The sequence below is a fragment of the Diutina rugosa genome (genome assembly GCF_008704595.1).
Source record: "Diutina rugosa strain CBS 613 chromosome Unknown scaffold4_size502443, whole genome shotgun sequence".
Classification (NCBI taxonomy): Eukaryota; Fungi; Ascomycota; class Pichiomycetes; order Serinales; family Debaryomycetaceae; genus Diutina; species Diutina rugosa.
The window spans coordinates 236,332-249,872 of NW_022995100.1; the positions used below are offsets into that span (position 1 = coordinate 236,332).

The 13,541-nt window shown below is 51.6% G+C and overlaps 7 protein-coding genes across 7 annotated transcripts in view; 1 reads left to right on the plus strand and 6 right to left on the minus strand. All coding sequences in view use genetic code 12, as the record gives it.

The window, feature by feature from the left end:
- The window catches only part of MUC1 (Muc1p), a gene marked incomplete at both ends in the record, with an annotated part of 2,595 nt that extends 1,948 nt beyond the window's left edge, over positions 1–647 (minus strand). The window contains one exon of the mRNA XM_034154175.1: positions 1–647. This exon is cut by the window's left edge and continues 1,948 nt beyond it. Within this exon, the coding sequence (XP_034013570.1) occupies positions 1–647 (647 nt within the window).
- A 535-nt stretch (positions 648–1,182) lies between these two features.
- On the minus strand, positions 1,183–2,475 carry DIURU_001613 (nucleoside transmembrane transporter; the record flags this gene model as incomplete). Its single annotated transcript, XM_034154176.1, has 1 exon — positions 1,183–2,475. The coding sequence occupies one exon, from the start codon at positions 2,473–2,475 to the stop codon at positions 1,183–1,185; it is 1,293 nt and encodes a 430-aa protein (XP_034013571.1).
- Positions 2,476–2,863: 388 nt separating this feature from the next.
- On the minus strand, positions 2,864–5,263 carry TOK1 (Tok1p; the record flags this gene model as incomplete). The annotated part of the gene is made up of 1 exon (XM_034154177.1): positions 2,864–5,263. One exon carries the CDS (start codon positions 5,261–5,263, stop codon positions 2,864–2,866), a length of 2,400 nt encoding a protein of 799 aa, XP_034013572.1.
- A 215-nt stretch (positions 5,264–5,478) lies between these two features.
- On the minus strand, positions 5,479–7,647 carry DIURU_001615 (uncharacterized protein; the record flags this gene model as incomplete). Its single annotated transcript, XM_034154178.1, has 1 exon — positions 5,479–7,647. One exon carries the CDS (start codon positions 7,645–7,647, stop codon positions 5,479–5,481), a length of 2,169 nt encoding a protein of 722 aa, XP_034013573.1.
- A 607-nt stretch (positions 7,648–8,254) lies between these two features.
- Positions 8,255–8,965, minus strand: DIURU_001616 (uncharacterized protein; the record flags this gene model as incomplete). Its single annotated transcript, XM_034154179.1, has 1 exon — positions 8,255–8,965. The coding sequence occupies one exon, from the start codon at positions 8,963–8,965 to the stop codon at positions 8,255–8,257; it is 711 nt and encodes a 236-aa protein (XP_034013574.1).
- A 276-nt stretch (positions 8,966–9,241) lies between these two features.
- Positions 9,242–11,008, plus strand: DIURU_001617 (uncharacterized protein; the record flags this gene model as incomplete). The annotated part of the gene is made up of 1 exon (XM_034154180.1): positions 9,242–11,008. The coding sequence occupies one exon, from the start codon at positions 9,242–9,244 to the stop codon at positions 11,006–11,008; it is 1,767 nt and encodes a 588-aa protein (XP_034013575.1).
- Positions 11,009–11,363: 355 nt separating this feature from the next.
- Positions 11,364–12,935, minus strand: FCY21 (purine-cytosine permease; the record flags this gene model as incomplete). The annotated part of the gene is made up of 1 exon (XM_034154181.1): positions 11,364–12,935. One exon carries the CDS (start codon positions 12,933–12,935, stop codon positions 11,364–11,366), a length of 1,572 nt encoding a protein of 523 aa, XP_034013576.1.
- Positions 12,936–13,541: the final 606 nt, after the last annotated feature.

Here is a 13,541-nt window from a genome sequence, read left to right on the forward strand (position 1 = left end):
GCCGTGCGGTGGGGAGGAGGCGGTGGTTGGTACGCTGGCTGCGCTTGCGGAGGTGGTTGGTACGCTGGTTGGGCCGGTGGTTGAGGCGGTGGTTGCTGATAAGCCGGTTGCGCTGGCTGTTGAGGGGGTTGCTGGTAAGCAGGCTGCGCTGGTTGTTGATAAGCCGGCTGCGGAGGAGCGTGCTGTTCGTAGCCGGGGGGAGCCGGTTCTGCCGCCGGTTGGCCATAAGCCGCCGGTTGTGCCACTGGCTGCGCCGCCACTGGCTGCGCTGCGGGTTGCGCTGCTGGCTGAGCTGCTGGCTGAGGAATTGGTCGACTGGCCAGAGCGTTACGGTCGGGTACCGACGCCCCCACCGTCCGTCTCGGAGGCGGCGGCAACGCCGCAAGCTGTTGCTTGCGTTCCTCGTCAACAATGCCGAAATTGGAGTTACTGGGCACCGCCTGGGACTGAGGCAACGGCGTCGGAGTGTACAGCGACGTGGTAGCAGTGGCGCCGGGACTGGAAGTGTCGACGGTCATGTTCAGCTTCGCCACAGGGTAGCCGCGCCGCCGGTCCTGGACGTGGTTGTACCCTTTCTTCAGCAAGCTGATGGTTCCCTTGCCGGCCTTCTTGCCGGCACTGAGCACCGAGTCCATGTCCAACGGCATTGGGGAGCGGTCAGTGGGTTAATAAAGTGGGGTGTGGTGGAGGGCTTAGACACTACCGCGCGCAACCGATATGGGTCATGGCCCTACCTCGGAGTGCGGCGCCTGGTTCTAGACCACAGCCCCGTTCTGTGATCATGGATCAAATATGGGGCGGTTTGAGTGGAGGTTGGAATATTGTGATGTAGAGGTGTACTACCATAGAACAATATGTTGAATTATTCCCAGTATTGCTGATCTGTGAATTGGTTCCCCTTGGAGGGGGTGAGGGAGGGCCGTAGTGAGAGGTCGGAAATGGGCCCCTGGAATTAACGAATGAATACGAGAAAGGTCATGACACAGTGGCGGTGAGGCTGAGAAGCGGTGCTGCCGTTCCATTTTCAGATTCAAGCAATCAACACGTGGTGTTCAGGTTTAGAAACAAACGTATGGTTATTTGTTAAATCTAGACAATCATTCTCAGAAATCACTTTCTTCACCGGTTATTATGTATTGATGTGTCTATTTCATGCTATATTAACTTTCATCATGCCACGATTCATTGGATCATCCACACCAACAAGTAGGAGAGAAGGGAACCCACCATTAACCCCACACTCAAGAAAATCGTCGTGAAACCACCCGCAGCTTCCTTTTCCTCTTCACTCTTACAGTGATCACCCACCACCATGAAACTCAGCGTGGCCAATTGACCATTACTCAACCCGAAAAGAAATTGGAGCAACAAATACCACCAGTCCAGTTTGATCACGGCGCCGGCACCGTTCAAGTTGGCAGTGAAGAACAACGGGATAAAGCCAAACCGGGCTAAAGAGTACCAGAAGAGCAACTTGGGATCGGTGATAAGCATACGGGCGCGCGGGTAGCCACAGAGCACTCTCCCGGCCAAATCGCCAATGTTCCACATGAAAAACACAAAGGGAATAAACACTTGGTCGGTATATAAAAACAGACGTGGCTCCGGGCGAACCAGCGTGACTGACAGGGCAAACACGGGGAATGCTAAGGTCACGGCAAACGTAAAGAAAATTGCCAATACGATGTAGTGGAGTCTCGCCCAAAGTACTGAGAATGGTACTTCCACCTGGGGCTCTTCCACCACGGTAGAGTCCTCAATATCGTCGCCTTCTACCATCGCCGTAAGTCTCTGGTACATCTCGTGGTCGCCATGGCGTTGGCAGTACACTAAAAGCGCCACCGCCGCCACCGCAATCACCAGCGCCGTCAAATAGTAGAGGAACACTCCAAAATCACGGTCGTCACCACCAGCGGGTTGTTTATGCGCTCCCGTAATGAAAATGGACAAAATGAGAGCCGTAGCCGGTAATACACCGGCCACTGCCTGACCCACCATCACCGCATTGGCGTAAATGGGACCGAGTACATTAGCGGTGGCCATCGTCCCGTTCTGCGACATCGCCGTGGCCACTGCCAGCAACCACACCATCACCATAAGCCCGACAAAAAAGAGAGGACTGGCCATTCTGATTGCGGCAGGAATCACACACGTGAGGGCCATTATCACAAATACAACAGTAGTAATGGCGAACCCCACTTTAATCCGCTTATCGTAGTTGGCTCCGCGCTGCTTGCGGGCTAACACCACGTTGGCAATCGTCAGCGTCACCGTCAGCACCAGCATCATCGTGCTCGAGTATATCTTGGCCAAAAACGGCGCGTCGTCGAGGCGGTGGCCGTAGAAGCCCGCGGCGGAAAGGAAGCAGTTCCAGGGCCAAAGGAGACCCACCCCGATTATGGTGTAGGTGAAGTATCTTAACTGCGAAAGACGAACCTGTACCGGCCCTACGTCGACGACGATGGGATCGGACATGGTTTGGTGATTATGGGGAGATTGTGAATATGCGAGTGACGATCTTAGACAACGTGGGTCACGTGCGAAGTACGATAAACAATGCTATCAGTGATGGTTGATATATTGTTATCAATGTGCACAAGTGTTCTATATTAAACTTTGCGGTATGACTGGTACCCCCCGCTGACGAATTGTGCACTCGGCGTTTTAAGGCCAAAAATATACTCTAACCGGTTTTGAAGTAGGAAAGATAACTAAAGATAGTGTATGAACAATATTGACCTATTATGCCTAGTCTACGGCAAGGGCACTACGTCAATATAGTAGGAAGGATATATTGAAGAGTCTATTAAATAGATAATCATGTGTTTGGAGATTGCGCCACTGGGGTATCGTTTGTCTGACGCTATAATCTTTTCTCTCCTTCCTTCTCATTCTCCATTTCTTTCTTCTCAGTTAAGGTGCGAGTAATCAATTTGAACAACGGCGGCTTCGGCCACGTCTTCGGTGAGAATGGTGATATATTTGACTCTGATGATGACAGTAACTGTGATTTCGACCGCGATCTGCTAGGACGAGGCAGTATGCCGGGACGACGACGTACCCGACGATTGTGACCTCTGCGATGCCGTCTCTGCATGCGATGAATCCGCTTAGCATCTTGTTCATCGGCCATATCCTGAATACGGTTGAGATAGTCCGTAAGCTTCTGATCTTCGTGCAGCCAGAATCTTTGCATTGCCACTAAGTCGAGCTCGATCTTCGAGTAAAGCTTCATCATCATGAAGTTGGGTTCTCTGATAGGCACCCGGAGCGGTGACCGCTCGCCAAGCCACATCCAGGGATCCTCTTCGTACACCGGAATGTCCTTCACCTCATCAGCGAGAAACCCCGGCAGTTGCACGGCTCGGAAAAGCTTATGCCACGCTTCAAGACTGTAGCGTTTATCGGGGTGGTCCGCCAGGTCACGAATAAGGGGCGTCAACGCGGCAATGTACTCAAGCAATTGTCGCTGCTGCTCCAGCTGTTGGCGAATACGCTTTTGCAACACCTCGCAGATCCGGCGCCATTCTTTCGTATAGCTCAACTTCTTCGGCGTTTCCAACAGGTGAGTTTCCTTGGATTCCTCAACGCTTCCCGCGCTATCACCAGAGCTAGGGGGGTTTTCCAACGGCCACAACGGTTTGTCCGGCTCCGGTTCCGGCAGGTGGACCGAGATGGTATCACTGGAATTGCGTCTCATTTCGTCGTCGGCGCCGACCTCCTGACCCCGGTGCAGGGCCATCTCCTGCTCCAGGTCCAGGTCCAGGTCCAGGTCCAGGTCCAGTTCCAGCGCCAGTTCCCACACCGGCTGCTCTCCCTGAACCTTGGGTTTCTTCCGCTGCATCTTCCCCCACCACACCCGGCGGAACGCCTGGGTGAAGAAGTCCAGCCACAGGTAGAGCTTGTCGCCCATATTACTGATAATGATCGTCATCATCGGCACCGCCGCTATGGTCCATACACAGAAAAACACGCGGCCAAGGTTAGATTTGGGGGCGTAGTCACCGTAGCCAATGGTCAAAAGACACAAGAAGCAGAAGTATATACCGGTGAAGTAGTCCCAGTCTTCCACGGTATAGAACACGGTAGCCCCGACAAACCAAAACACACAGAACACGCATAGTTCGGTGATCAACGTTTGGCGAAGCAGACTCAAGTCCAGCTTCCGTTGGATGCGCCGCATCTTGTGGTACGATGAGTCAAACGTCACCTCGATGTGCTTTTCCTCGTACTTCTTCACAGTACGCCGTCGCCGCCGCTCGGCTCCGTCCCACGAGAGGGTAGGGCCAGCAATCAGCATTACCACCAGGCGGATATTGGTGACGATCAACGCTAAAAGCAACGTACCGCCTAACAGAAGGAGTAACGCCACCGCCTTACCGCCATCGTTGTGGGCAGTGATGTCACCAAGCCCGATGGTGAAGTACAGTACAAGGCAGTAGTACAACGCCAGTGAGTAAGTGATATCGCCTATAAGCTTTCGCATCGATAGACACCCCACCATACACCACACACAGAACGAAATTGTGAACACCATAAGCGTGCGCTGCTTGCTGTTGAGATTGAGACCAAAGGGATACATTTTGATCACTGCCCCGAAGTAGTTGACCAGCAACAACACCCCGTTCAAAAAGTAGAACCCGCAGGTGAAACAGGCAGTGTAGAATCCTTCCAGAGGCACAAGTTGCGGGGTGAACGTGCCGCGAGTAACGAAGATCGCCGCTAAAAGCAACCCGCTAGACGCGTACCAACAGAAGATTGACGTCAAGATGGCGATGGAGTAGCGCAACCGGCCGGTAAAGTTCCCAAAGAAGGCGATATTGCCGACGACCCCCGAGGCCAACAGCACCGCATTAAGCACCATCACCCGCCACTCATCGGAGATTTCGCTGGGATGGTCGTGCTCGTCCGATGACTCGGCGGTCACCGAGCGCCACCGTTCGATAAGGGCGACGATCGAGAGCATGTTAGCCACTGGTCCGATGCACGCGGCCAAGATAGGGATGTAGGTCAGGATGCAGAACCAGGTGTAGAAGAAACGGTCGCCCGGATGCTTTCGGATGTTGGAAATGGCGACCACCGGGGCGGCGATGGTGTGGGTCAACATCAACGGCGCCAATTCCGCCAGATGGGGCGTCTTCATGTGGAAGACCACGGGGGCGAGCTGGCGGTTGAGCCCCGCCACCTGGCCATGAGTGAGCCGCGTTGTTCGCTCCTGGGCCTGTTCGGTGGCCTCGTTCTCAACGTCGGGAGGCGGTAACATCCAATATCATACAGATGGGGCCGCTGTGATCACACTGGTGATCAAGCGCAAAACTAACTGTTTGGAACGACGCCGCGACTATGCCTTGGTTAAGCAGCCCTGGCGAAAGGTTAAGTTACGCCTCACAAAAGCCTGCGAAAAAAGCCACGGGCTTTCGCGGATATTGAAGGCTGGCGAGGCTTCGGCCGCACCGGACCTATTGTTCGGCGCTTGCTTCAAGTCTTGGCATACGCCGCCCGCTCTTCTCGATTGAGCAGTTTCAGCAGGCTGAACAAAAAGCCCGCGATGCCGTGAAACCCTTCCTTGTCGATGCCGGCAAGCCAGTGGGCGCAAAGCTGGTCGCTTCGCTCACACCCGCAGGATTGCGGCGCCGTTAATGCCTCGGGCACCGTCGAAGGACCCTGCGTCGACGCCAGAAACGCACTGGAAATAAGCAGCAGAAACCCCGGGTGGAAGTAGAAGTGGCCCATCGTCGTCGGGGTGAGTCCCTCGACCTCGTCGAAGACGTGGAGCTTATCGAGCTGATCGAGGAGCTTACTGCTCAAAAAGGAAATCGAGTTAGACTGGTTACGCCAGAGCCATTTAACCGCCGTCTCCACATGGCCTCGTTGATTAGGGTCTCTTTTAAACTGCTGGAGAAAGTGGCACACCAGCGACACTACCAACGGGTCGGTGCTGACTAAGTAGCACGCAAGTTTTGGAAGTGTCAAGTGCAGGGCAATCTGGGGACTGGACACTCCGGATATAAGCCGCATCATCGTAAGTTCCGCCTCTCCGTCGTGCTGGCACACTTCCACAAGCCGCGTCGCCACCGTAGCGTTGTCGCCGTTGACCACGAGCCACCGCATAAGAGCGGCAGCGTACCGTTGCGGCTGCTGATCGCAATTCACACTAACCACATCAGTTTCACTCAAAATCGTAAACATGCTCCAGTGCCGATTGGTAGTGATGGCTTTGACGATAGGCTTACTCGGAGAGATGCCACTAGCCCGAATCACGTACTCAATCATACAGAGTGTCGCTGGTTTGGTGGCGGGATTAGCCAAATGAAGCGACACGATGTAGTCAAACACATTGACGAATGAGGGACTCAGCGCAAGCTTCAACGCAACGTACGCCGGGGTGGCATCAGTGTAGGACGCGGGGTCCATAAGCCGATGTACTACCGCATCGGCATCAGCAGTGAACCATCGAGAAATTAAGTCGGTGCCATTGAGACCCGCCAGGGCACCTTTTCGCCCACGAGCGTGGATATCGTCAATCTCCTCGTAAACTTGATCTAATTGGATGGTGGTAGCCCGCCAGGTTATCTTTGGAGACGGGTAGGGTAACCCCGGTGGGGTTTCTTCAGCTAAGCCTCTCACGATGTTGAACACGGCGCCAATGTAGAAATCCTCAGCATGAGCCTCAAATTGGCGACGGAAAAACGTATAGTACCATTTTTGGTATGATTTCCCCCCTACAAGAGCAACAACGATGAGCTCTGCGATGAGGTGACGGGGGTATTCAAAATTCATCAATTGAAATAAGATCGGGATACACCGTGTGAGTGCGGGAATGCCATTGTTGGGAAACACGTTAAGATTGTCAAGCAACCACTCTAAACAGGTGATTTGTACTTCATATGGGATGAACGGTGAACTAGGGTCCAGCCCCGGTAAATCACGTTCAGATCGTACCACGCCAATCAACTTGAGCACATAGCTATCGTTAAGTTCCTCTCGAGTCTGTGCAAGCGAAAGGGCTCTAGTTCGTAGGGAATTAGATATCAGCCTCAGGGTGTCAGTAGCGATATCAAGTAATCGCATATTTTCCTCGACAGAGGGATTGTTTGATGAGTGTGATAGCCTCTCAATAAATGCTCGGTCATTAGCTGTACTGGTCAGCGATGATGTCACCCTCAATGTCCGTCGTTTGGTTGCTTTCGCTCTCTGCTGAGCGATCGATTTCAAACTGATGGTGGGCTTCGCTTTAGGCAATGGTTCTTCATTGAATGACTCATCAATATCATTTGTTACAGCCGGCTCCGACTCGGCTCGGTCATCCTTAGTGGCAGTAGTTTTCTTTGGTGTGATATCCTCGAACAGTGTAACCACTCGTGGCGGCTTTACGTTGGTCGCCTTTGATGGGGTGTCCAACGGAGCCGAATGAGGCCGGAACAAGTCCAGCAGGTTGATATCGCTATCGGGAGATAGCTTCGGTGTTGGTTGAAGTAAACTCTGGTGAATTGGCTGAGTTGATCTCGGGGATTGTTGTTTCTGCGGCGGGGTTTCCAGCTCCTGAGATGCGGAGAATAGCTTCAGCTGGGTATCCTGGGCTTTCCGCCGTTTCTTAAACAACGACGTCTGTCCCTTTGCCCGCAGGCCGATCGTATCACGAGCCATGGAGCGTGCGTTTGGTTAGACGGGGGGTACGCGGTTATGTCAAGCCTCCACAAGTTGACGTCCTGCAGGCGGTTACACGAACCACGCGATTTGATCACCTCTAGGCTAGTGATAAAAGCAGTTTAATGGGAAGTATTAAAATTTAGCCTAGCGTATGAAGACATTCTACCAAAGAAATTGAACTTGCTTTGATTTGATCGAGACTAAGGCTCAGTGAACGAGCTATGATGTCACAACGAAAATCGATTATAGAATTACCCCAAAATTATCGAGTTCCAATATTCTCGTGAATCACAAATTCCTCTTGCTACCTGACTAATTTGATGGACATTATAGCTAAATATCTCGACAAGGGTGCCCCATGTTTGTGTCAGTTACGAGCCCGCTTATCTATTCGCGGAGTTGGCTAAGGTTCCATCGCGTGAGTGCTCGTAATCAGCCGCGCTAACCAATGCCACAAACATGGCTAACTATAACTAATTGCCATAGTCAGACTACTTGGTTGCCAATTGCGTCATGGATGGGCAAATTCTAGAAATTGACCTCTCCTCATCAACACTTCAAAATTTCAATTATCATTGTTATGTCAATTAAATCTACACGCCAATTACGCCTTCTTCGACTTCTTCTTGTAGGAGTCAGGCAACCACGACTCGTCGTACTTTTGCGCACCGGTGGTGTGAGCAGCAGCACCTTGCTTAGCCGCCGATCTCGCCTGCTTCTTGGTGACAGTAGGGGTACCACGGAAGTAGGCGCGGCCCCACAAGTCCCAGATGACGTAGCCAACACCCGCCAAAGTCAAGCCCAACACAAATTCAAGGAAAAGCAACTTAGGGTTGAACAACGAGATCGGCTCGTCGACCACGGTGATCAATTGAGGACGCAACGGCAACATCTTAATTTCGTCGCCTACCACGAGGAAAAGCTGGGGAGTCAACGCGTAGTTGTCGGTGAGCACGTTGAAGGGGATGTGTTGAGTGAAGGTGACGTTGTCGCCTCTGGAGAGGGCGTGAGGACCAACTTCGCCCGAGGTCAAGTTGACCTTAGCCTTGCCGGTCATGGGGTCCAACAACACCCCGCCGACACCGATGATGGTGATGTCACGGTCGTCTTCGTTGACGACCTTATAGGTCAAGTAGTGGTCGTCGCCGTTGTACACCGTCAACAACTCTTGCGGCTGCGCGGTGGGGTAGGCGGCGATCGAGTAGGAAATGTCGAGGTCAATGGTCTCGCCGACGTCCTGGGGAGCGTTTTCCGCTTCGGGCTGGGCGGCACACGCCACCGCCAACAAACTGGCCAACACGCTAGTGAACTTCATGGATACACGTAGGCGCAAGTTTTTCGTGGGCGAAAAATTACCCCCCGCTCGCAGTGCTCGATCCTGGGGAACTCTCTCTTCCCCTCAGCGACTGTGGGCGGCCGTATTCGAAAGTGAGACCCATCCCAGGTATCATAAATCAATCTCTAGGCTACATACTATTTCTAAATAATTGATTACTGTGTCAGTGGCGTGAATGCCTACCAACTGTGATCACACTACCAGAGCCGTTTGTCGCACCACCACCAAACCCTACCACAAGAGTGCGAGCCATCGATGCTAAGGCACGCCGTGCGACGAGTGCAGCTTCGGCACGCTCCGACGAAGGAGGCAACCAAGGCCATTACCCGACGAAGATGGCAGGCCCAGGTCGATCGGCGCCAGAAAGACCTCGATCTCCACCAACAACTCACCGAGAACTATACCCATCACCATCAAGCGATGCTCAAGATCCTTGATAACTACGACAACCGCAAGGCTCTTTTTGGCGATGTGCTTGAACGGTCATTTGACGACGTTGAAGGTGAAGATTATTGCTACCACCACGATATTCGCTACTCGGTGGAGATGCTCGTCACCTGGTACATCACCACCCTCGTCTGTGATCTCAATGTTCAGGCCATACTATTGGGCAAAGTGAAGGACGAAGGTCTTTATCGTGATGTCATGGCTCATCTTAAGCTACCCCTGCTCAAAAGTGATATACGAGAAGAGTTATCGACGATGTCTCGAGAGAATATCACCACTCAAGCACTTGTGGACCAGTTTGCATCATCAGAGTACTTTAACTCACTAAAGAGCTATCGAACCTATTTCACCCATTTTAAACTGGCTCAGGCTCTCAACTACGACGACAGCGACCACCGGGGACCCCGACAGAGTCGTCATGGCATCTACTTCTGTCTGCCCCAACGGAGCAATCAAGAGTACTTTGCCAAAATCGATCTAGCATTTGCGACATTCACCAATAACATGGAACGTCAACGAGTGATGGAGGCTAACAGTAAAGCCTACCGTGACTTCTGTTCCACCCCCACCGCGGCGAAGTTCGCCGAACTTGACGAAATATACCAGGAGTACGCCAAAACCCACCCAAAAAATCACCAGCATCTCTCGCTTTTGGCTGAGGTTATCAAAGCTCTTGTTGAGTGTCATCAGTTCACCCCTACTTCCGAACTTTTCACCTATCTCATTGGCAAGTTTGACAAACATGGTATGAAAAACTATGCCACCATGGCCTATCAATGTCTTTTTTCGTACGGTGATAATGCTAGCGTTTTGGCAGCGAGTACCGATGATATCCAATTGTTCTCACAGGTCTCTGCTCGTCAATTTCTACCAATCGTGACTGAGTCGCCTGATTGTTTGGGAAAATTGATCAAATACTGTGCTCGTCGCCAACAAACCCTGACGTTTCGGCAATTGCTTCTGTTCTTCGGACTTGACGAAGTCATGGCTCATGAAAGTGTTCTCGACAAATCCTACTTGAGTCCGATAATTGCCAAGCTGCGATTCCTGAGGTTCAAAGAGTACCGTAAACTTGACATGGACCTGATTCTTTTCAAGCATGCCGAACCGTTAGCTGTTAAGCCTCAGGTCGTCGTTGAAGCGATGGAGGCCTGTATTGAAATGAATGAATTTGGCTTTGTTGACTCTCTTTTCAACAAAATGGTTATGCATATGACTAACCTGGGGAAAGTTGCATTAGCTTTTGGCGAAAACCATAAACTGGAAAACGATCTTATACTTCTCAAAAAGTACCCAGTCACCGAGCTTAGTCGCCGCTACTTCACCCAGCCGATTATCGAAGTGATGATTTCCGCAGCCGTTGCCTCTAATGATCTAGGTCGGTTGATGTGGTTGATGCCGCATGTGGACGACTACATAGAGCGAGGACTTGTGGGCATTGCTAGTGAAAACGTTTTCACTAGTCACGACCGCTTGGATCCGAAGTTGGTGGCTCAGCTTCGAAAAGCTCTTCTCCACTTTGGTCTCGAAGGCAAACTCCACCGCTACCGCCAGTTATTCGCCCAACTTGAATAACTGCTCTCCAATCTTGTAAATAGTAATTACACATCGGTTGATGAGATTATATAGTGGACATTCGCGTTCTCTTGAATTATTGGTTATCAGGCACGGATCACTTAGTGGTATACTTGGACTAGATAGTCTGTATACTCCACGTAGCACAAAATGACTGTAAATAAAACGCCACCAAAATCCAGTCTAGTGGATTTGTTCACGTATCAACTTGAGAGCGAAGGTGACTCTCGAGGATTGTCGCCAAAGTTTACTACAGGCCGTTATCAGATTTCTAAATATTGATTCCATAAACCCAACCTTAAATTATGCTATAGTACACTAATATACAAAATAAAATGCTCGAAGAAACATGGTGTTAACGACCAATGTATTTCTTTTCGAACCCGCGGGTAGCGTTGTACCCGACAAATGCAAAAGCGAACCCAAGTTCAAAACCAACGTCACCCCCGTTATCACCAATGAGGCGACCAACCGGGCCGGAGAACCACACTTGGTTCATACCAATGACGACACCGGCAATACCGCAGCAAAAGCCAAAGGTACCGGCAAGCCCCAACGGGTACGCCTTGCGGTCCTTGTAGCGCCAGTATTCGTAGTTGAATTTGTTGTGGTTCCACACAAAATGTTCCAGAGCAAATAGCGATTGGTAGATAGCCAAGTAGTAACCAATCAAGTTCATAAAATTGTCCATTACCTCTTCGAACGAGTAGTACCCGGGGATGGCAATGGCCAAGGTGACGAAGTTCGCGAAAATCGTCCAGAAAATACGGGGGACTTTTTCGAAAATGGGGTGGATGGCTTGCGCCGAAAGGGCAATCGAGTACATGTTAGGAATGTTGTTGGCAATGGTCGAAAGCGACAACACCACCATCAAGAACTGACCGAAACCATGCAACGAGTCCTCAACCAAAACAGCATACACCAAACCACCGACGGACTTGGTTTTGTAAAGTTCGGCCCAACGAGTGTTGGATAAAGTACCGGTGGCACAGGCGGTACCCAAAATCATCGTGAACAAAATGGGAGTCCACAAACCGGCGAGAATGGCAAAGAAAATCTTTGTGGAATTGGCGTTACGGGGCTGGTAGACGGTGTAGTCAGAGGCGTATGTGGTCCACCCAGTGGCGAAACCATACACGGCACCACCGAAAGAAAGCACGTTCCCGGCAGTGGTGGGACCACCTTTCATGTCACCCCAGGTGAAGTTGCCCAGCATCGCCATACGACAGATGATGGCGATGAACACGGCGGCATTAGGGATGAATGACCACTTTTCGTACAAGTGAATCACGTGGTAACCGAAGAACGTCACCATGATGGTACCCCCAATGAACACGAGACACGCCGCCCAAGGAGGCACGGCCCCGTTGTTCACCATATTCAACAATTGCGCCGACGACATAATGTTCACCGCACCCCACCCGACACAGGCGACCAAATTGATCACCAGGAAGATTCTCATGGTGATGTCACCAAACAAGAATTTCGAAAGCACCATTTGCCGCAACCCCATCTTAGGCCCGAAGATCGACAACCAGGCGACGGGGACCACCCCCATGAACGAGAAGAAGATGATGACAAGCACCGATTGCCAGAAGGAAAGGCCAAACACGGTGATACCCAATGCCCCCAAGGCGTAGGTGGCGATGACGAGGTTAGCGGAAAGCCACATCAGGGCCGCCCCCCAGAGCGAATTGTCGGTTTTCTCTTCATCGGTGATAAGGTCGATACCTTTAGTTTCGGCATTCAATTTGGCGGCGATCCGGTCGATGATATTGAGTTTCAGTTCCTTGACCGTGGTTTCGTGGAGGTCATCGATGCCCTTTTCTTCTAGATCGTAGGAGTCATCTGACAGAGCTTTCTTGGTGGTGACAGCATAGTCCTCCTCCACCTTTTTCAGCAGCCCCTCAAGATCCGAATGATTCATCGATGGAGCGTCGACCCGGCACAAACTATGGTTTTAAACTTCTCCAGAAAAAATTTCCCTCATCGTGCATGGCTGCCTCTCGACTTATCGAAAATGCCGTGAAGCCTGTGGTATGCGGGAAAAAGCGAGCCAGGGGCGAGCACTCCGTCGGGCCTCCGGTTTATATCTACCGATAGACGACTACGATGATTAAACGACGTAACTCAATTGGATGGCATCCGCCATCAATCGTCTATCGTTTTTTCACTCCGATGATAAGGAGCCCTATCTATCAATAGACAGGGCTAGCAACCGTTAGGGCGTTGTCAATGAACAATTATTTCTTTTTCAGCACGGCCCACGCACCCACGATGACTGAGATGCCCAGCTGGCGGTGCACGTCACGCCAGCACGCGCGAGACCCACCGAAAAAACGGCTCCACGACGGTCCCGCATGCTGGGGCTTCCCCTTAATTAATCGTGGGGAGGCACGAGTCAAGTCGTCGACCATAAGGTTTGCGATTGTCGGGGTAGATACCACGACGCTTGCTGCCACTACCACCGATATGGGGCTATCGCGTAATCAGCCCTTTGTTCTCTGCGACCCACATGCTTTATTAGGCCAAT